A 22,060-nucleotide genomic window follows, 5' to 3' on the forward strand; every position below is an offset into this window, starting at 1 on the left:
CACAGCCTCCTTAAGTTTATTTTTAGTGTTTTGATCTTGCTTGCTACCGTTGGCTGGCTTCACTTCTGCATGGAAACCAGAACAGCTGAGAAGCCCAAGGGAGAGCAAGAGAAAGAACGAGAGAGAGAGAGAGAGAAAGAGCAAGATCAATTCGGAAAGGTTCAACAAATATAGTGCTGACAGCTTGGATGATTTTTTTGAATTTTGTTTTACTTACTGAACAGAAAACTGTGAGGATGTTTTACTTACTGAACAGAAAACTGTGAGGAAGTTTTACTGTGATCGTACAAAACAATCTTGAGCCTTGTGAGAAACCTGGAATCAAAACTTTAGAGTCCCTGGTGCCCCTCAAATGTGATACTTGGTGGAACAGCCTATGCTTTATGGTTTATGCTTTCTTGGTGGATTTATGTCCTGAAAGAAACTGATTGAAATATTTTGACTGTATTTATAAGCTGCAAAAGCAAACAGCCAATCTTTTTCGCTCTTTTATGAAAAACCAAGTGCAATTTCCTTCCTGGTTCTGTGGTTTGTATTTTTTTTCTCCTATTTATAGATTATTTTCCTCCATTTTTTTGAAACCGTGTGATTGTCACCATGCCTCATGTCATCAACACAGTGCAGGAATCATCAATGCAAGTCCGGAGCCGATCTGAACTGGCTAGCAAAGCTGCCCTGTATCCTATCATCCATCGTAACAAGAATGTTGTTGTTACCAAGAGTGAAGTCTTTCACCAGCTGAAAGACGAGTGTCTAAGAAAAGGTGTCCTGTTTGAAGATGAGGAATTCCCTGCTAATGACTCCTCACTATTTTACAGCCAGGCTATGCCCTTTAAGCTGGAGTGGAAAAGACCCCCAGTGAGTGACATGCTGTTTCTTTGACATAAATCAATGCTGCAGTCTGTGGGTAGCTTTATATTTAGCCTGTTATAGTGTGCGACATGGGAAAGCTTCTCAGTCTAAGTTAGAGTGTACAATCAGGTGTGTTCCTCATAATGGATTGCAATGTTTCTCTGATGAACGGTTTGTTTTTCTGATTTTTTTTACTCCTGTTCTATGGTTTTGTTTAAGTGGTGTGCAGCATGTTTGCAGTGAAATTGGGTAATGGCTTGCATCTGCAGTCAGCCACATCAATGGTTCCAGATTTGGCAACATATCCTTTTTTAATTGTCAGGCTATTTGCCTCGATACTTAAGTTTTTTAAAGTTTATTTATTAGTGTCACTAGTAGGCTTACATTAATACTACAATGAAGCTACTGTGAAAATCCCCTAGTTGCCACACTCCAGTGCCTATTTGGGCACACTGAAGGAGAATTTAGCATGGCAAATGCACCTAATCAGCATGTCTTTTGAACTGTGGGAGAAAATCAGAGCATCCAGAGGAAGTGCACGCAGACACGGAGCGTTCAAACTCTGTACAGACAGTCACCTAAGCTTGGAATTGAACCTGGGTCCTCAACGCTATGAGGCAGGAGTGCCACCAATCCGCCCTATTTAAAGGGAGGCAATAAAAATGTGAGGGATGTGGAGACACCCGAGGATCTTAATAGTTGACTCTTATTTGCATATTGTAGGACAGGGTCTAGCTGGCTGGCAGTCAGCCACACTGACAGCCTGGTTGGTGAGTGGGAGGGAATATGGGTATTGGGAGGCCATAGCTAAGAATCTTCTCATGGGGAAGGGAACATCAGCTCCAGACAGCAACTGGGATAGGGGAAGGCTGGGGGGATTCCTTGTGAGAGAATTCCTTCTCCTCCAGACTCATTGGAATGTTGAAAGGGCCACTTGCTTTGGGAGCCAACAGCTACTGACTTGGCTCAACTGCAGGAAATCCCACAGCAAGGAACTTCCCCTCACTTACAGTGACATTTATGTCTGTTTATTAGGACCCTGTTTGTCTTTTGTGAGAGCCACATGTGTGATCTGGTTTCTGCATTTAAAAGTAGAAAGGGTCTGGAGTGCAATTGGGTCGGGGTTCATTGGCCAATTCTGATATTTTAATTTGTCATAGTCCTTTAAGGGGTATTTCCCACAGGTTCGATTAGGTGCCAAGTTGAGGACTCACTCAGACTTGCCTAGGCTTATTCCAGGCGTCAGAGTTTTGGACCTGTGGAGGTCTTTTTCCTTGCTCTGTAATGTATAGTTATTCTGTTAATAAACCATTGTTCACTGACCTGAGCTCGAGCCTCACCTCACTACGCTACAGTGGCAATGAGGGTAACTTGAAAGATCTGCGAGACCAGCTGCATTTCAAGACCAGGTTTCTACTGGATTTAGGCCACAACAGCCAAATATGCATCAAGAATGCCTTTGACTAGGCTATCTAAAGCTTTTGATCCCAATGTGGAATTTTGGGATCAATATGTTGCACCTTAAGTTATTCTTTAGAGCCAGTGGAATAGAGGAGGAGGAGAAACAGTGGATTATCCTGTTGGCTAATAACATCAGTAGTGTCTCCCCATCCTCAACACCTCCCTGTAAATATTGAGGAGCCCAAAAGTACAACTTGATCCAGAGCTTAACTTCTCTAGAGACCCTGATACCAAACCTTTCAAGCAGCTGGTGGCCTTGATAAAGGAGTACCTTCATCCCAAGCCATCTGTAATCATACAGTGGTATAAGTTTAAGTCAACTAACAGGAACCTGGGAGAGTCTATTGCAGAGTTTGTGGCTAAATTGAGACAGCTGAACAGTACCATTTTGGAACCACAGTGCAAGATATGCTTAGAGACATACTAGTTTGTAGGGTGAACAATTTGATGATACAGAAAAAGCTGCTGGCTGAAATGTTGTTACATCAGCCAAAACCATGGAGATTGCACAAGCTATGATGAGAGCTGACAAGGGTGCTAGTAACTACAGATTGTGCGGCATTGTGACGTGAATAGGCTTGGGAGAGGGGTCCTTCGTAATTTTGGCACCGAAGACGAGGGCATGGAGGTTAGTGCAAGCAGGAGCAGTGAACAAGAGCGGGGACAATGGAACAGAAGATGAGGTTAGTCGATCAAAAGATTGGAAGAGTGTTACCGGTGCGGGGTAGAGCATCATTAAGAAGCATGTAGACTTAAGAGTAAAGTCTGTTTTGAATGCAACCAGAAGGGCCACATCCACATTCATTGCAGAGAGAGGAAGAACCGCTGGGTGGCAAAGAAAAATAAAACTCCAGCTCAAGGGCATTGATGGTTGTAGTGCAGGCTTGCAGTGAACTGAAAAGCTCAAGCATGTTGACATTAAGAAAGAAGATATGTTGGAGCTTTTGAAAAGCTTCAATTTACATAAGTCACCGGGACTGGATGGGATGTACCCCAGGTTAATGTGGGAGGCAAGGGAAGAGATTACAGAGCCTCTGGCAATGATCTTTGCGTCATCAATGGAGACGGGAGAGGTTCCACAGGGTTGGAAGATTGCGGATGCGGTTCCTCTATTCAAGAAAGGGAGAAAAGATAGCCCAGGAAATTATTGACTGGTGAGTCTAACCTCAGTTGTTGGTAAGTTGATGGAGAAGATCCTGAGAGAAAGGATTTATGAATATTTGAAGAGGTTATAGTATTATCAAAAATAATCAGCACAGCTTTGTCAAAGGCAGATCATGTCTTACAAGCCTGGCTGAGTTTTTTGAAGATGTGACTAAACACATTGACGAAGGAAGAGCCGTAGATGTGGTCTATCTGGACTTCAGCAAGGCGTTCAATAAGGTCCCCCATGCTAGTCTTATTGAGAAAGTGAGGGGGGCATGGGATCCAAGGGGACATTGCTTTGTGGATCCAGAACTGGCTTGCCCACAGAAGGCAAAGTGTGGTTGTAGATGGGTCTTTTTCTGCATGGAGGTCGGCCACCAGTGGATCTGTTCTCGGACCCTTGCTCTTTGTGATTTTTATAAATGACCTGGATGAAGAAGTGGAGGGATGGGTTGGTAAGTTTGCCGATGACACAAAGGTTGGAGGTGTTGTGGATAGTTTGGAGGGATGTCAGAAGTTGCAACGAGACATAGATAGGGTGCAAGACTGGGTGGAGAAGTGGCAGATGGACTTCAACCCAGACAAGTGTGTGGTGGTTCATTTTGGCAGGTCAAACGGGATGATGGAATATAATATTGAAGGTAAGACTCTTGGCAGTGAGGAAGATCAGAAGGATCTTAGGCTCCGGATTCATAGGACGCTCAAATCAACTTCCAGGTGGAGGATGTGGTTAAGAAGGCGTATGGTTTACTGGCCTTCATCGATCGAGGAATTGAGTTTAGGAGTCAGGAGATAATGTTGCAGCTATGTAGGACCCTGGTCAGACCGCACTTGGAGTACTGTGCTCAGTTCTGGTCACCTCATTACAGGAAGGATTTGGAAGCCATAGAAAGGATGCAGAGGAGATTTACAAGGATGTTGCCTGGATTAGGTGGCATGCCTTATGAGGATAGGTTGAGAGAGCTCAGTCTTTTCTCCTTAGAGAGACAAAGGATGAGACATGACCTGATAGAGGGGTATAAGATGTTGAGAGGTATTGACCAAGTGGATTCTCAGAGGCTTTTTCCCAGGGCTGAAATGGCTGCCACAAGAGGACACAAGTTTAGGGTGCTGGGGAGTACAGAGGAGATGTCAGGGGTAAGTTTTTCACTCAGAGGGTGGTGGGTGTGTGGAATCGGCTGCCAGCGGTGGTGGTGGAGGTGGATTCTTTTAAGAGACTTTTGGATAAGTACATGGGACTTAGTAAGATAGAGGGTTATAGATAAGCCTAGTAGGTAGGGATATGTTCTGCGCAATTTGTGGGTTGAAGGGCCTGTTTGTGCTGTAGTTTTTCTATGTTCTATAATATAAATAGCAACTCACAGAGCAACTCCAAAGACAGACTGATGGTGTTACGGTTGAATAAGTTAAGTGTGTGCAAATCAGTCCCACTGTAATTGAATTATTGGTAAATTGTATTTTCCTCCACATGGAAGTAGATATTAGCTCTTCAGCCATTGTAATGGGAAGACATATGTATAAATACTTCAAAGGCAGTATCCAAGAGATGAAGTTGAAAGAAACCTCGGCAAGGTTAACTACATATAGGGGAGAATCCTTAAAAATATTGGGAACAACATCGGCGCCCATGATATCCCAGCGTCAGTCAGCTCGATTATCTTTCAACATTGTGAAGGGCAAAGGCCCCAGACTGTTCGGACAAGATTGGTTGAACCAAATTAAATTGGCTGGAGATCTTCAGCATGAATGATGATAGTTTCCAAGTGGTTTTCAGGAAATACCAAGAGGTCTTTTGTAATCAACTGAGGCAGATATGAGGTGTCAAAGCCATATTAATTGTTCATTCAGATTCCACTCCCAAATTGTTTACAGTTTAGACAATGTCTTATGCTTTGTATGAACAAGTCGAAGCAGAGCTGAAGCAGTTAGAGTTGAGAACAATAAGGCCAGTACAATTCTCAGAGTGGACAGCCACTATTATTCCCATGATGAAACCAGAGAGAATGATTCACTTCTGTGGGGACTACAAATTAACTGCAAACTAAGTGGCAAACTGGATGGTTAACCAATGCCAACGAGTGAGGACCTATATGCAAAGTTAGCAGGAGGACAAATACTTACCAAACTCAACATGAGCCATGTGTATCAGCAGTTGGGGCCGGATGAGGACTCAAGGAAGAATGTGATGACAAATACTCACCAGAGTCTATACAAGTACACTTGGTTGCCCTTTGGCGTTTTATCAGCTTGTGCCATTTTCCAGAGAACCATGGAGAATTTGCTGCAAGGTATATCTAAGATACAGGTGTACCTAAATGATGTGTTGATCACAGGGATTCCCAAGAGGAACATTTGGCAAATCTCAAGGAGGTGCTGAAGAGATTTAAAGATGCAGGAGTAAGGTTCAGATAAGACAAATGTAACTTTCAAGCCTGCGAGGTCACGTACCTGAGTTTCAAGGATCATGCCCTTTAGTGGAGAAGGTCAAGACTATCAAAGAGGCACTAGCGCCTCACAACGTGTCCGAGCAGAAGTCTTTCTTTGGCATGGTAAATTATTATGACTCAATCTGTCAATACTATTAGCATCTCTACATGAACTCCTGAAAAAATATCAATGATATTATTGGAATAAGCCCTAGAGAGAGGCCTTCTGAAAAGTCATAATCGCTCTGCAAACATCTGACCTTTTGGTGCATTTGACCCAAAAAAAAGAGATTATGTGTGATGCATCACTGAATGGAGCAGGGACAGTGCTGTTACACAAGTTGGGAGAGGGAACAGAATGGCCTGTGACCTTCGCCTCCAGAACTATGGCAGATGCAGAGACAGGCTACTTCTAGATTGAAAAGGAGAGTTTGGTGATGAAATACCAATTCAAAAAAAGCACAAATGTGTACATGGCTGCACTTCATGGTAGTTACAGACCACAAACTGTTATTGGGCTAGTTCAAGAAGGATAAAGCCATTCCTCCCATTGCCTCAGCCAAAATCCAGTGTTGGGCATTGCAGTTAGTGGCCTGTGAGTACTCAGTCCACCACGGGCTGGGTCCTCACATTTCAAATGCAAATGCCTTCAGTCCTTTTCCCTATTGCAAAGTGATTCATCCCTGCCAGTGGTGCAAGATAGCATACCCGTCCTGAACTTTTTGGATATCCTACCAATTTCTGCCCAGCAATTCTGGACATGGACCCAGAGAGACCCAGCACTGGTGAAAGTAAGAAGAATGGGCCTTCATGGTTGTAGTGATGACAAATCTGCAGTTTTAGCCCTGTCAAAGCCGAAAAGAGGAGTTGAGTGTAGAGGATGGAGTGTTGTTATCAGGACTGAGAGCGGTCAACCCTGCCCCCCTCCTACTCTTCCAGCCAGTGAGGTGCTGCTACTGGAGATGGCCCACCATGGCATGACCAAGATGAAGATGCTTGCATGCAGCTATATCTGGTGGCAAGGTCTGGACAAGGACATTGAGAGTGTGGTCAAGCAATGTGTCCTATGCCAGCTGCACCATATGCATGTGATGAGATCCATAGCATCAATGGCAACGATAGAGAAGTTGTGGCAGACGTTTGCCAACCATGGATTGTCGGAGGTCCTGGGGTCAGATAATGGCTGGGCTTTCACTAGTGAGGAATTTCTTTTTTTTAACGGTCAGATGGGGTTAGGCATGTTAAAACAGCATCCTATCATCCAGCGTCCAATGGGTTGGCAGAGAAAGCTGTCCAGACCTTTTAATGTATCAACCGAGAAAACAGCCTCCAGGCTCCCTGCCATCTAAAAGTTTTAAGGTTTCTGATGGCTTATTGGACAACCTCTCACACTGCCATGAGGGTGTTCCCTGCTGAATTATTGGTGGGTGGGTGACTGCAGCAGTGCCTATATCTCGTATTTCTAAACTAGGTGGGGAAGGTGGAGATAAAGCAGGGTGCCCAGACAACGTATCACTGATCGTGCAAACTGCAGTGAGCTTTCAGAGTGGGCGACCTGGTTTTTGCAAGGAACTTTTGGAAAGGACCACTGTGGATCACAGGGAAAGTTGGGGAAAAGACTGGGCTGGTGTGGTACATCATCAATGTTCAAAGAAATGGAGTGCGGAAACATGCGAATTATTTAAGGGAGGGACAAGCAAGTGTTGCTCAGGAGTAGTAGTCAAGTACTGTCGTGCTGGTAATGGTGGTACCATTCAGTGTGAGTGGGGGTGAAGTGCATCACCCAGCAAGAAAAATAACCTTGGCAGCATCGGTAAATGAAGAGGATTCTGACCCAAACAGTTTCTTACTGGTTGGAAGTCCATCCAGAGAGGAGCAGGAGGAGAGGGGCCTGCCCAGGAGCTTCGTCACTCCCAGTGAGTTCAGAAATCACCAGACAGGCTGGACTTGTAATTAACTGTATTTGAAGTCATATCACTTTTGGTTATTTTTGTAAATAGCTATTTCTCTGCCTTTGTGTGTTTCGTTCCAAACTTAAAGGAGAGAAATATGGTGGTGTAGCCCTTTAAGAGGCAGTGCCCTGAAAAGCTCATGTGACCCACTGCTCCAATCGGGAGCTGAGTTGGGGACTCATTCAGGCTTGCCTGGGCTTGGTCTAGGAGTTTTGGACCTTTTTTCCCATGCGCTGTAATATATATAGTTATTCTGTTAATTAACCTTTGTTAGTTCACTACCGGAGTTTGAACCTCAGCTCACTGCACTACATAATCTCTTCTCCAAACACTCCAACCTATCTGGAGACAGGAGTTAAAACAGTTCTTATTTTGAATAAATTGTGGATCATCAAACTGCAAGTAATTTTTCCCCAGTAGTTTATTGCCATTCCAGCTTTCAAAAAAATCTTTCCCTGTTAAATAAAGAAGTGAAAATAAGTATCTGATGGCAGGTAGATTGAGATAATTTCAGATGGCACAAACAGCAGGTACTTCTTGCAGAGAAAATATTCCAGTTGAAATATTTATGGCTTTGTGTTTTGTATCTTTAAGTATAATTATGTGCTTTGAGTAGATAATTGCTGTGGTACAGTGCAGCATTGGGCAATAAATTTACGTTCAACTTTTTTTTCCATGTCCATGACAAAATGAATCAGTTATCATTTAATTGTAATATATATGATAAGCCGTGTTTTACCATTAATTCAATCTGTAAATATTTTACAAGCTTATATGTTTTTATATATTTTACTATACATTTGTATTCTCATGGATTGTGGGGTGGTGATGTTGAGGGTTTTATGTGAAGGGTCCATAAATGTTCTTGATGGCCAGCGAATACTTAATCCAACTATGACTGTCTGAATCAACACTAGCTTGTTGCCCTCTTCAAATAACTCTCCGTTATATATTCATTCCAATGCACTATTAGGGCACTAGTGAGAACGGATCTGCTCTCAGAAGATTATGAAGTAGAATCAGTATGGGTGGAAATAAAGAATAGCAAGAGTCAGAAAAACCTGATTGGAGTAGTTTCTAGGCCCCCAAACAATAGTCATTGAACAAGAAAATATTGGAGCTTGTAACAAACAGCATGACTTTTTCGTGACAGTTCATTGGACCATCTAGGAATAAAACTATCTTAGATCTAGCTTTGTTTAATGAAACAGGGTTAATTAGTAATGTCAGAACAAAAGATCCATTGGGAAATTGTGATCATAATTCCATAAATTCCAGGTTAAATTTGAAAGTGATATACTGCAATCATAGACAAAACTCCTAAACTTAAACTAAGCCAATTTCATAGATATGGGGGGACAACTGACTTAGGTAAATTGGATAAACAGACTAAAAGGTGTGGCTTAAATGAACAGTGGGAAACATTGAAATAAATAATTCAAAATATCCAACAAAAATACATTCCATGGAAAAACAACTCAATAAGAAAGATCCATCCAATCGAGAAATTAGGGATAGCATTAGATTAAAAATAGACTCTTACAATATTGCAAAAAATAGTAACAGCAAGATGCATTTGTAGAATCTCTTCATGGCAGTTTCTTGCAGCAATACATTGTAGATTTGATAAGAGATAAAGCTACCTTAAATCTAGTATTGTGTAATGAGGCAACGTTAATTAGTAATGTCATAGTAAAAGATCCACTGGGAAATAGTGATCATAACACCATTGAATTCCATGTTAGGTTTGAAAGTGGCATATGTAGATGATCTGGAGGAGGGGGCTGAGTGTAGGGTGACGAAATTTGCTGATGACACGAAGATAAGTGGAAAAGCAAATTGTGTGTAGGGTGTAGAAAGTCTGCAGAGAGATCTGGATAGGCTGAGCGAGTGGGCGAGGATCTGGCAGATGGAGTATAATGTTAGCAAGTGTGAGGTTATCCACTTTGGCAGAAATAATAGTACGAGGGATTATTATTTAAAAGGTGAAAAGCTGTAGCATTCTATGGTGCAGAGGACCTGGGGGTCCTTGTGTACGAGTCGCAAAAACCCAGTCTGCAGGTACGGCAGGTGATCAAGAAGGCGAATGGAATGTTGCCCTTTATAGCGAGGGGGATAGAATATAAAAGTAGGGAGGTCTTGCTGCAACTGTACAGGGTACTGGTGAGGCCACAGCTGGAGTACTATGCGCAGTTTTGGTCGCCGCACTTGCGGAAGGATATATTGGCCTTGGAGGGAGTGCAGAGAAGGTTCACTAGGCTGATACTGGAGATGAGGGGGTTAGCCTATGAATAGAGACTAAATAGATGGGGTCTGTACTCGGAGTTTAGAAGGCTGAGGGGGGATCTTATAGAGATGTATAAGATAATGAAGGAGATAGATAGGGTAGAGGTAGAGAGATTCTTTCCGCTTAGAAAGGGTAGCAGAACTAGAGGGCACAGACTCAAGATAAGGTGGTGGGGCAGTTTAGATCAGAGTTGACGAGGAACTTCTTCACTCAAAGGGTGGTGAATCTCTGGAATTCTCTGCCCATTGAAGTGGTGGAGGCTACCTTGCTGAATATATTTAAGTCACGGGTAGATAGGTTTCTGATAGGAGAATTAAGGGTTATGGGGAGAAAGCGGGAAAGTGGAACTGATCCACTTCCGATCAGCCATGATCTTATTGAATGGCGGGGCAGGCTCGAAGGGCTAGATGGCCTACTCCTGCTCCTATTTCTTATATTCTTATGTTCTTATATACTCCAATCATATTCAAGAGTCTTTTAAATTTAATCAACATCAATTACATAGGTATGAGGGGTGAGCTCGCTAAGGCTAATTGGGTAAATAGACCAATAGGTACGGTTGTAAATGAACAGTGGGAAATATTTAAAGAAACAATTCAAAATGCTCAACAAAAATCCATTTGATTGAAAAACAAAAACTTGGCAAGAAAGACCAACTATTTCTCACTCTAGAAGTGAGGGATAGCAGTAGATTAAAGGAAGGGCTTCTCATGTTGCAAAGAATAGTAGCAAATCTGAGGATTGGGAGTGTTTTAGAAGCCAAAAAAGGGCCACCAAAAAGTTGACAGGGAAAAAATAGAATAAGAGAGTAAAAATCCAAAAATATGAAAACAGATTGTAAAGGCTGTTATAAATCTATGTGGGTAGCTAAAATAAAATTCATCACTGTGAAGCAGAGACAAGAGAAATTATCATGAAGAATGATGAAATGAGAAATATTTAACAAATATTTTGCATCTGTCCTCACAGTAGAACTTACAAGTTGCTTACCAGACATTAGGGATAATCTAGAGACTAAAAAAGTGAGGAAATTAAGATAATTAGTATCAGCAGAGAAAAAGTATTGGAGAAATTCAATGGACTAAATCCAACAATTCTGCAAGGTCTCCAACCTACAGCTCTAAAAGAGATAGAAGCTGAGATGTTGGGGGATATTTTTGCTCTTGATTTCAGCAGTCAGAAATGGCAGTGGGGGCGGAGAATCAAGAGGAGTCCCAAAATGGCTTTCACACTGCCAAAATTTCCCCATCAGCAACTCCCCCGCCAAAGATGTAATGGGAGCCCCATTACCATACAATTACCATTTACTTAGCAGGCATTCCACTGTGTCGTTCCCCCCACAAGGGGATTTCTCTCCCCTATTCCACCAGCGTGACATCATGTTGGTGGGTTTACAATAGGTTTTGTAAAATGGGAGCATGGCAAATGGCCCCTGCCAGGGACACACAGGTAAATACAGTGTCCAGTGTCAAGAGGGTCGTGCCTGAGTGCAGTATCCCCTGGCGGGAGGCAGTGCCCAGGTAGTACCAGAAGTAGCGCCGGGGCCAGGGAGGGGGAAGCTCTGGTGGGGAGGTTCTGTGTGTCTGTGGGGAGGAGGGTGTTCTCTGTGTCCCTGGTAGTTTTGGTGTGGTGGGGGTCCCTATGTTCATGGGAAGAAAATGTTTTTATTTTCATTAGATTTTGCGCTGATCTAACGTAATGGTGGGAAAAACTAGCAATGGAACCAGCTTGACTTTTAGTTGAAAAAGCAGAAAATTCTACTCAGTGGATGTGTGAGCTATGTTTTCCCAAAAACAGGCCCATCTGTTTGGACGTTTGAACAAATTAACAATGCTTTTCAAAAAAGAAGGGAAAGATAAAATGAAAAGAGCAAATTCAGAGCAGGAACAGGAGGTGGAAAATTAGTGAGTGACTCAGAAAGACAAAAGCAGCGCAGGTTGAAGATGCGTGGTACACCAGAATTTGGCTGTGTTAAAAGGTATATATATAAACGCAAGGAGCATAGTAAATAAAGTTAATGAGCTGAGGACACACAGAGACACATGACATCACGATGTCATGATATCACCGCTATAACTGAAACTTGTGGAGGGGCAAAAATAGCAGCCCAAAATCCCAAGGTATAGGGCACAATTTTGCACTCAGTGCAAACCAGTATGCAACTCTCCTGCCAGGTTTTCTCTCCAGGTCTTGCACTAGACACATGGTTTTGACTGTCATGCTGGCAGGCCATCCTCATAGAGCTGCCATTGCTGGCTCCACAGAGAGAAAGGGTGTCCCTTTTTCCTTGTCCTGTCTCCCATAGCTGAGGGGTCAGTTACTGGCAAAAACGGCATTTTCAAGTTGGCAAGCTGCAACAAGTGAAGTGCTGTAAGGATAGCGCTGCGGTTTCAGTTATTTCAATCCATATTAAAGACGTAAACAAAAGAGGCAGAGAGAAATGTATCTAAATGTGCTGATGATGTAAAGCGAGGTTGAAAGCTAAGTTGTGGGGAGGACTCGGAGAGGCTGTAAAAAGTTTTCGACATGTTAATTGAGAGGCAACAAGCTGACAGATGGAAAATAATATGACGAAGTGTGAAATTATTCTCCTTGGTTATAAGAATAAAAATGATATGAAGATGCTGGTGTTGGACTGGGGTGGGCACAGTAAGAAGTCTCACAACACCAGGTTAAAGTCCAACAGGTTTGTTTGGAATCACAAGCTTTTGGAGCACTGCTCCTTCATTCAGTCCACTCAGTTGATGAAGGAGCAGTGCTCCAAAAACTCGTGATTCCAAATAAACCTGTTGGACTTTAACCTGGTGTTGTGAGCCTTCTTATTGTAAGAATAGAAAAGCAGCATATATTTAAAAGGTGCGAAACTTGTAAATGTTGATGTTCAAAGAGAATTGTTTGTGCTTGTACAAGAAATGCAGAAAGTTAGTGTATGGATACAATGAGCAAATGGCATGTTAACCTTTATTGCAAGGGGTTTGGAGTACAGGAATAAAAAAGTCTTACTAATTGTTCATTTGCCTTTGATGAAACCACATCTGGAATATTGTATGCAGTTTTGGCTTATGTTTTAAAGATGTTTTACTTGCAAAAGTTCACTAAATTAATCCCTGGGATGAGGAAGTTGTCAAATGTCCAAAGTTGAATAAATTGGGACTGAGGGCAGTATTTTACGGCCTTGCTCATCCCAAAACTGTAAAATCCTGCCTGGTCAATGGAACTTCCCATTGTCCACCCCTCGCCTGCTCCAATTCCCATGGTGGACAGGGTGTTAAGTTCTGGCCTATATTCTTTGTCAGTTCCAGTGGCTCAATTGATCATGATTCCGTTGCAGTGCTAGATAACCTTCTTCACTGTCCACTATGCCAACCAATCTTGGTGAAATTTACTGTCTACGCCTCCTAAATTCTCATCCAACCAATAATATAAAAGGTAAGGATTACTAGAGATATAGAAGACCTGGTTAGGAAGAAACGAGAGGCGTATGTCAGGTCTAAGCAGCTGGGAACGGACACAGCGTTGGAGGAATACAGAGAGAGTAGGACGGATCTCAAACGGGGAGTTAGGAGAGCAAAGAGGGGGCATAAGATGGCTTTGGCAGGTAGGGTTAAGGAGAATCCAAAGGCGTTTTACTCCTATCTTAAGAACAAAAGGGTGGCTAGGGGTAAAATCGGTCCTCTCAGGGACAGACATGGGGAATTGTGCTTAGAGGCAGAGGGAATGGCGGAGATCCTGAATGAATACTTTGCGTCTGTATTCACGAAGGAGAGGGGTTTGATGTCTGGTACGGTCATTGAGGGAGCGGTAGACCAATTGAAAGATCTATCGATTACGAGGGAAGAAGTGTTAGGGCTTTTAGCTGGCATTAAAACCGATAAATCTCCAGGGCCCGATTGCATTTATCCTAGGCTGCTTAGGGAGGTGAGGGATGAGATTGCTGGGCCTCTGACGCAAATCTTTGTCTCTTCTTTGGACACAGATGAGATCCCAGAGGACTGGAGGATAGCGAACGTGGTACCGTTGTTTAAAAAGGGTAGGAGGGATAGCCCGGGTAACTATAGGCCGGTGAGCTTAACGTCAGTGGTAGGTAAGTTGATGGAGAGGATCCTTAGGGATAGGATGTATGCGCACTTAGAGCATTGCGATCTGATTAAGGATACACAGCATGGCTTTGTAAAGGGGAAGTCTTGCCTTACGAATCTGGTAGAATTCTTTGAGGAGGTGACAAAAACGGTCGACGAAGGACGAGCCGTTGATGTCGTCTATATGGATTTCAGTAAGGCGTTTGACAAAGTCCCTCATGGTAGGTTGGTACAGAAGATTAAAGCTCATGGGATATGTGGTCAGGTATCTAGATGGGTAGAGAACTGGCTTGCAAACAGGAGTCAGAGAGTAGTAGTGGAGGGGTCCTTTTCTAGCTGGAGGTCTGTCACTAGTGGCGTGCCGCAGGGCTCAGTACTGGGACCTCTTCTCTTTGTAGTGTCTATAAATGATTTGGAAGAGGGAGTAGGTGGTGCGATCAGCAAATTTGCTGATGACACCAAGATGGCTGGATTGGCGGGCAGTGAGGAGCAGTGTCTGGCAATACAGCGGGATATTGATAGGCTTGTTGATTGGGCAGGTACATGGCAAATGGAGTTTAATCCGGATAAATGTGAGGTGATGCATTTTGACTGGAATAATGTAGGGGGGAGTTACATGGTAAAGGGTAAGCCCGTAAGGAGTATAGAATTGCAGCGAGACCTGGGGGTGCAAGTGCACAAGTCTTTGAAGGTGGCAGTGCAAGTGGAGAGTGTGGTGAAGAAAGCCTATGGTATGTTAGCCTTTATAGGAAGGGGTATAGAATATAAGAGCTGGAGTCTAATGTTGCAGTTGTACAGAACGTTAGTTAGGCCGCATTTAGAGTACTGCAACCAGTCCTGGTCGCCTTACTACCGGAAGGACGAGGAGACTCTGGAGAGAGTGCAGAGGAGGTTTACCGGGATGTTGCCTGGTATGGAAGGACTGGGGTATGAGGAAAGATTGAAGAAATTGGGGCTCTTTTCCCTTGAAAGACGCCGACTGAGGGGGGACCTAATAGAGGTATATAAGATTATGAAGGGTATAGATAGAGTAAACAGAGGTAAGCTATTTCCTACGATAGAGACACGTAGGACAAGGGGCCATGGACTTAAGGTGAGGGGGGAGTGGTACAACACAGATATTAGAGGGAGGTTTTTCACACAGAGGGTAGTGGGGGTATGGAATACTCTGCCAAGTAAGGTGGTGGAGGCAAACACGCTAGAGTCATTTAAGAGTAACTTAGGCACATGACGGGGTTGGAGATGGGTGGATGTAGGAGACTGTTTTAAATAAGGGTCATTAGCATTGGGGCGACCCTGGTGAGGTAAATGGATATGGTATAATAATTATGTTTTTTTTTCCCTTTTCATTCACAGGTTATAAGTCGGTCTGCCTCGTGTCCAACGAGGGGCATACATGCGATGGGTCGTACTGGAGCTGCTCTTGGTTGTTCGAGATTGGCCTAGTGCTTCATGTCGTTAGTGTGTGCCTAAACTGGACCAGATACTGGGCAAGACGACAGCTCAGTGACTATCGCTGATGGCTGTGCAGACACATGGATTTGGGCCGGTGTCTATGGGAGTTTGTGCATTCTCCCCGTGCTTGCGTGGGTTTTCTCCAGGTGCTCTGGTTTCCTCCCACACCCCAAAGATGTACTGTTAGGCTGATTGGCAGGAATAAATTGTCCCTAAATCAGTTTCCCTCAATCTGGATGGCCATATAATATTAGACAGGGGTCGTGGGTGGCGAGGGGGACTGGTGATGTTGAGATGGCGGCGCGGGCTCATTGGGCCGAAGGGCCTGTTTCCCGGGCTGATTTTGTTCTTTTGTTCTTTGTTCAAATAACAGTGAACCCAACACCGATCCCTGAGGCACACTGTGACCAGGCCTCCAGTTTGAAAAACAACCCTCTACAACCACCCTCTGTCTTCTGTCATCCAGCCAATTTTGTATCCATATGGCTACCTCATTCTGGATTTCTTGAGATTTAACCTTATGTAACAACCTACCATGTGGTACCTTGTCAAAGGTCTTGCTGCAGTCCATGCAGACAACGTTGACTGCACTTCCCTCATCTATCTTCCTTGTTACTCCTTCAAAAAACTCATTCAAATTCGTGAAATATGATTTTCACTCACAAAACCATGCTGACTGTCTCTAATCAGTTCTTACCTTCTAACAATTTACCCACTACAGATGTTAGGCTCACCATCCTGTAATTCCCAGGCTTTTCACTGCAGCTCTTCTTAAACAAAGGCACACCATTTGCCACCTTCCAGTCTTCAGGCACATCACCTGTGGCTGTCAATGATTTAAATATCTCTGCTAGGGGACCCACAATTTCCTCCCTGGCCTCCCACAGTATTCTGGGATACACTTCATCAGGTCCCGGGGATTTATCTACCTTGATGTGCTTTAAGACTTCCAACACCTCCTTCTCTGTAATATGTACACTTCTCAAGACATCACTACTTATTTCCCCAAGTTCCCTAACACCCATGTCTTTCTCGACAGTAAACACAGATGAGAAATATTCATTTAGCATCTCACCCATCTCTTGTGGATCCACTCATAGATGACCTTGTTGATCCTTAAGATGCCCCTACTCTCTATCAAGTTGGTCTTTTGCCCTTTATGTATTGGTAGAAGCTCTTGGGATTCTCATTTACCTCATCTGCCAAAGCAATCTCATGTCCTCTTTTTGCCTTCCTAATTTCTCTCTTAACTCTACTTCTACACCCTCAATACTCTTCAACGGATACACTTGATCCCAGCTGCCTATGCATATCATTTGCCTGCTTCTTCTTGACCAGGGGCCTCAATATCCTGAGTCATCCAGGGTTCTCGACTTCTACCAACCTTTCCCTTCACTCTAAAAGGAATCTGCTTACCCTGAGTCCTAGTTAACACACTTTTGAAAGCCTCCCACTTATCAGATGTTCCTTTGCCTGCCAACAGACTCCCCCAGTCAACCTTTGAATGTTCCTGTCTAATACCATCAAAATTGGCCTTGCCCCAGTTGAGAATTTTAACTTTTGGGCCAGACTTATCATTCTCCATAGCTGTCTTAAAACTGATGGCATTATGGTCACTGGTCCCGACTTGAATCCTTACCAACATTTCTGTCACTTGTCCTTCTTTATTTCCCAAGAAAGCATTCCCTCAAAGGGTTGTGAATCTTTGGAATTCTTTACCCTGAGGGTTGTGGATACTCCATCATTAAATGCATTTAAGGCTGGGATTGACCAATTTTTGATCTTGCAAGAGACATGGAGAATGTGTGTGAAAGTGGAGTTGAGGTCCAGGAATACCCCACATCATAATGAATGACAGAGCAGGCTGAACAGGCCATATGATCTAACCTTGCTTCTATTTCTCCTCTTCTTGACATGCAGTATTTGATCACTCTAGTCTGCATGGCCTATTCCTATAATCATCAATCATACCCCCAAGCAGATATTTAATCCAGCTCCTTTCTTCAATTAGTTTCAGCCTCAATTGCTGAGCTTGGGAACCTGATCCACAAGTTCAGCACTCACTAATTTGAGTAGTGTTTTATACTCTCCCCATGTGGTGAGTTTGGAGGCAGAGAGGGATAGTGATGAATGGGGCAATGGCCTTCCTGCCCTGCCATCAATTAAGGCCCATATGTAGGCAATTAATGACCACCTAAGGGCCGCTGCTGCTGGTATTAACCTAACAATTGGCAGGCCTGTTGCCATGCAGGAAGCATGACATACATACCTGTGCAGGTTGCTTATGGTCTCCCTTAGTGGGTCTCCCATAATTCAGTGCCTGAGTGAGGAAGCTGGCACTTGGAAGAGAGGGCCCACTGGCACTCACCCCCTGCCCTGCTGCTCACCTAACTACACTCTTGTCCTCCTCGACCTCCGTCCTTAGAAACCCCATCATCATCTACCTCTGGTTTGGGTTGCCCCAACTCCTCCCATGGGGTACTAATAAGCAAAAGAGCTTCTACCTCTGATTTGCCAGCTGCTCTTGGTGGATGGGACTTCCTGCCCCCAGGATCCTGATCTTGTGAAAGGCCTAACATCTCAAGTGCCTCATTGTCTTGTGATACACTTATCCACCCGGCAGCTGAAACCTCCCATCTCCTCCATAAAATTCTCCTCTTCGAGTTTGTTCATTTTAAGCTTTGTATTTTCCAGTCCTTGTTACTGATAAATCCAGGTTCAGGAATCATGATTGACAAATTCACCTCACTGTGCCATCGAATATTTTAGGAAGGATGGTAAAAATTGATATCACTGGCAATAAGGAATAAATATAATATTGTTGTACAAATTATGAATTAGGAGTAGGAGTAGGCCATTTTCCCCTTGAACCTGATCTGCTGCCAATCAATAAGATGATTGATCTGATTGTGGCCTCAACTCCATATTCTGCCAATCCTAGATTAGTGTTTTGACACATGGGCCTTAAGAGTATTTAAGGGACACAAAGTTTAAACATTCAATGTCTTTCAGTGAGGGTGAAAATTTGACCTTCGACCAATGATGCGTAACGGAACATGGAATTTGTCGTGCTCAAACAGCTGAGTCAGCCCCTTATCTTTCTTTTTCTGAACAGTGTGCTTACATTGTTTTAAAAGCTTTCATGGTCCAGGTTGAATTCTGAACCTGATAACATGAGGCATGACAACATTGACAGGATAAACTGCTGATTCTCCCAAAGAAAACAAAGACATGTTCCCCCTCCCCGCCCTCAGAGCAGCAAGTGCTACTGAAGCACTCTGAATGTTAAAGATCCACAAGAGAGTTAAATAATTTCACCAATAATTAAATAGTTGTTTACTAGTATTGATAATGAAAAAATACGACATTTGATTTGAGATTATTATGAAATTCCCCCACCTGCAATTTTAAAAATGTGTTTCTTCAGATTTACTTCAGCCCCAGAATGGCATTTATAACTTTCTCCTTCTCTGCCAAAGGCACTGACTCTTCCTGGCAGACTGGTCATTTTTCATAGCTGAGTTCAGGCAACAGGTGCCAGAAGTTCCTCAAGTGTGGAGGCCATAGCAGCTGAGTCTAATTCTGTCTATATACACATACACCAATCCCAGTGGAATTTCCATCGGAATTGCTTTGTTGAAGAGGGCAATCCTTCCTCTTCTATGGCATAATGGAGAATAGAAAAGGCCAGGAACAATTTGTTCCATTTCTATATACTACATCAGATGAAAAAGACGCACTGGATGTTCCCAGAAGCCTGTCAATTACCAATTCCCACCAAGGCGTGAATCTCTGTGCTGGTGGAGGGTATGGATGACATGGAACATCCAAGAATTCATCAGGGTTGCTATCCTGGCTGTTTTCCAAAGTTGAACTCATGGTTGGACATGGGGAATTAATGAATGGCAGGAGCATAAGGATAGGAGTGAGAGAACTTGTGTGAAACTAGCTAGATGGATGATTGTGTTGTGGGTCCTCACTTTTTTCTCTTGGCTTACCTTGCCCTCAGTGCAGGAGTGGTCCTCTTTCCCCTGGCAAGCTAGAGGGCGCTCTCCTTGAATGGGGAGAATGTTTTCAGTTTGGGCATGCCTCCACCCATCTGTGCTCTCTCCTTTTTATTGTGATCCAGCTTGGCCTGTAAGGAGAAAGATGTGGAGAACGGAAACAGGATGCATGCCAGGTCAGATAGTAAGGATGCATTGCATTGCATGTATAAAAGCAAAATATTGTGGATGCTGGAATCTGAAACAAAAACAGAAAATGCTGGAAAATCTCAGCAGGTCTGACAGCATCCGTGGAGAGAGAATAGAGCCAATGTTTCAAGTCTGGATAACCCTTCATCAGAGCTGACAGCAAAGAAAATCAGAGACAATGTATATTATGTGGGGGTGGGGCTGTGATTGGACAAAGATAGTCTCTTAAGAATCTTCAAGTAATCCCTTGATCTGCGCCTCCGTTCTGCTGTTCTCACATTCCAATCACAATATAACCCCACCCACCAACCCACCGTCCCCCCACCACATAGTATAAATCTTGTCTGATTTTCTTTGCTCTCAGCTCTGACGAAGGGCCATTCAGACTCAATTCTGTTCTTTCTCCGCAGATGCTGTCAGACCTGCTGAGCTTTTCCAACATTTTTTATTTCAGCATGTATGGTTGGTGGGTAGGAAATGGGATGTGATGAAGAGAGGAGTTGCAGGGGAATTGATGAAGCTTGTGGGACGGTGGGTGGTGGGGGCCCTTGAAATAGCAGTGACTGAGCTCCCAGTAGATATGTGATGGGTATGTGAATAAGTGGGTGTTGACAAATGAAAAGAGTACTTACCCTGGCAGTACAGAGGAGATCATTCATCATCTTCCTGCACTAGATGCCCATCCTCTTGTGCAGAGAGCTTCCGCTTAACAGTGCAGCCACAGCCTCCCATGCAGGGGTGGTGACATTGCTGGTTGGCATTCTGCCAGTCCGAGGTTCTTCATCTCATCCAGCATTAATTATGGATTCATAGAATCCTACAGTGCAGCAGGAGGCTATTCAGCCCTTTGACCACAATCCCACCCAGGCCCTATCCCAATAACCCCATGCGTTTACCTTAGATAGCCCCCCTGACACTAAGGAACAATTTAGCATGGCCAAACCACGTAACCCACACATGTTTAGACTGTGGGAGGAAACTGAAGGACCCAAAGAATTCCCACGCAGACACGGGGAGAATGTGCAGAGTCTGCACAGAGAATGACCCAAGCCGAGATCAGTGCTACCTCAGAAAATCTCCTAGCCTTCCTAGCAGCTATCCTCTTGACAGGACCTGGAACAAGTGCCAGGGAGGTGTTTAAATGGAGCACCCCCTAACTGGAATGCTCAGTTGATGGTGGGGTCAGCCTGCTACAGGCATGGTATGAAACTTGTGCAAATTCTTTTTCCTAAAGTGCCAAAAAATATGGCATGAAAACTCACCAGCACTGCTGGCGAGCCGTTCAGCACTTTTCTTACACAAAGTGACACTTTGCCAAAATATGTGAAAATTCCACCTATAATCTAAGCAAACACCTGGTGAGATTAACTTGGACATGGGTCATTAAACAATTCCTATCATTCAGAACGATAGTTGTAATCATAGAATCCCTACGGCACAGAAGGAGGCCTTTTGGCCTATCGAGTCTGTACTGACCACAGGCTCTATCCCTGTAACCCTCATTTACCCTGCTAATCCCCAGACTCTAGGATCAATTTAGCATAGCCAATCAACCTGTCATTGGAGAGGGAGGAAACTGGAACATCTGAAGGAAACCCAACCAGTCATGGGGAGAAAACGCAAACTCTACACAGACAGTGACTTGAGGCTGGAATTGAACCTTGGTCCCTGGCACTGTGAGGCATCAGTGCTAACCACTACACCACCATGCCATGAAGTGATTGGTTTATTTATTTCTATCAATGTAAAATACATGCAATAATATATAAATTATTAACAAGTGACTTGATCCTTTCTCAGTTGGTCATTTTGTTACTTGAAGTTAGGTTAAGCTCCACATATATTCCATTCTCCCACAGACTTTTGCTTTATGACTGCTTCACTTTCCTTCAGCTTTCTTCTTTAAAAGCATCAGTCAAACTGACTCCCTTTCCCTGCTGAGTAGAATTCAAACACTTCACTTGATAAAGAGCTCTCCAGAGTTCAAATGAGTAGAGATTTTCCAGCCACAGTGTGTGTGACTGATGACTGGAATGTCAAATTATCGTTTCATTGACTCCAGTGTGCTGGGTCAGCCAATCCTGCAATCTGTTGTATACCACTAGCCCTTTTGTTCACTGAACTGAATCCTGCGAATATAAATTTAGTTCCCCGGTTGCGCCTTTAATAACACCAAGATAGCTTATGGTAGGCAGCATATGAAATACTG

The 22,060-nt window shown here is 43.6% G+C and overlaps 1 protein-coding gene across 2 annotated transcripts in view; it reads left to right on the plus strand.

The window, feature by feature from the left end:
- Positions 1 to 456: 456 nt before the first annotated feature.
- capn3a (calpain 3a, (p94)) overlaps positions 457 to 22,060 on the plus strand; it is a 124,960-nt gene continuing 103,356 nt past the window's right edge. For both annotated transcript variants that reach the window (XM_080202987.1, XM_080202986.1), the window contains exon 1: positions 457 to 858. In XM_080202987.1, the coding sequence (XP_080059113.1) occupies positions 598 to 858 (261 nt within the window). In that variant the 5' untranslated portion in view covers positions 457 to 597. The remainder of the gene's footprint in view (positions 859 to 22,060) is intronic.

This window comes from Carcharhinus amblyrhynchos, chromosome 14 (genome assembly GCF_965287045.1).
Source record: "Carcharhinus amblyrhynchos chromosome 14, sCarAmb.v2.hapA, whole genome shotgun sequence".
NCBI classification, from domain to species: domain Eukaryota; kingdom Metazoa; phylum Chordata; class Chondrichthyes; order Carcharhiniformes; family Carcharhinidae; genus Carcharhinus; species Carcharhinus amblyrhynchos.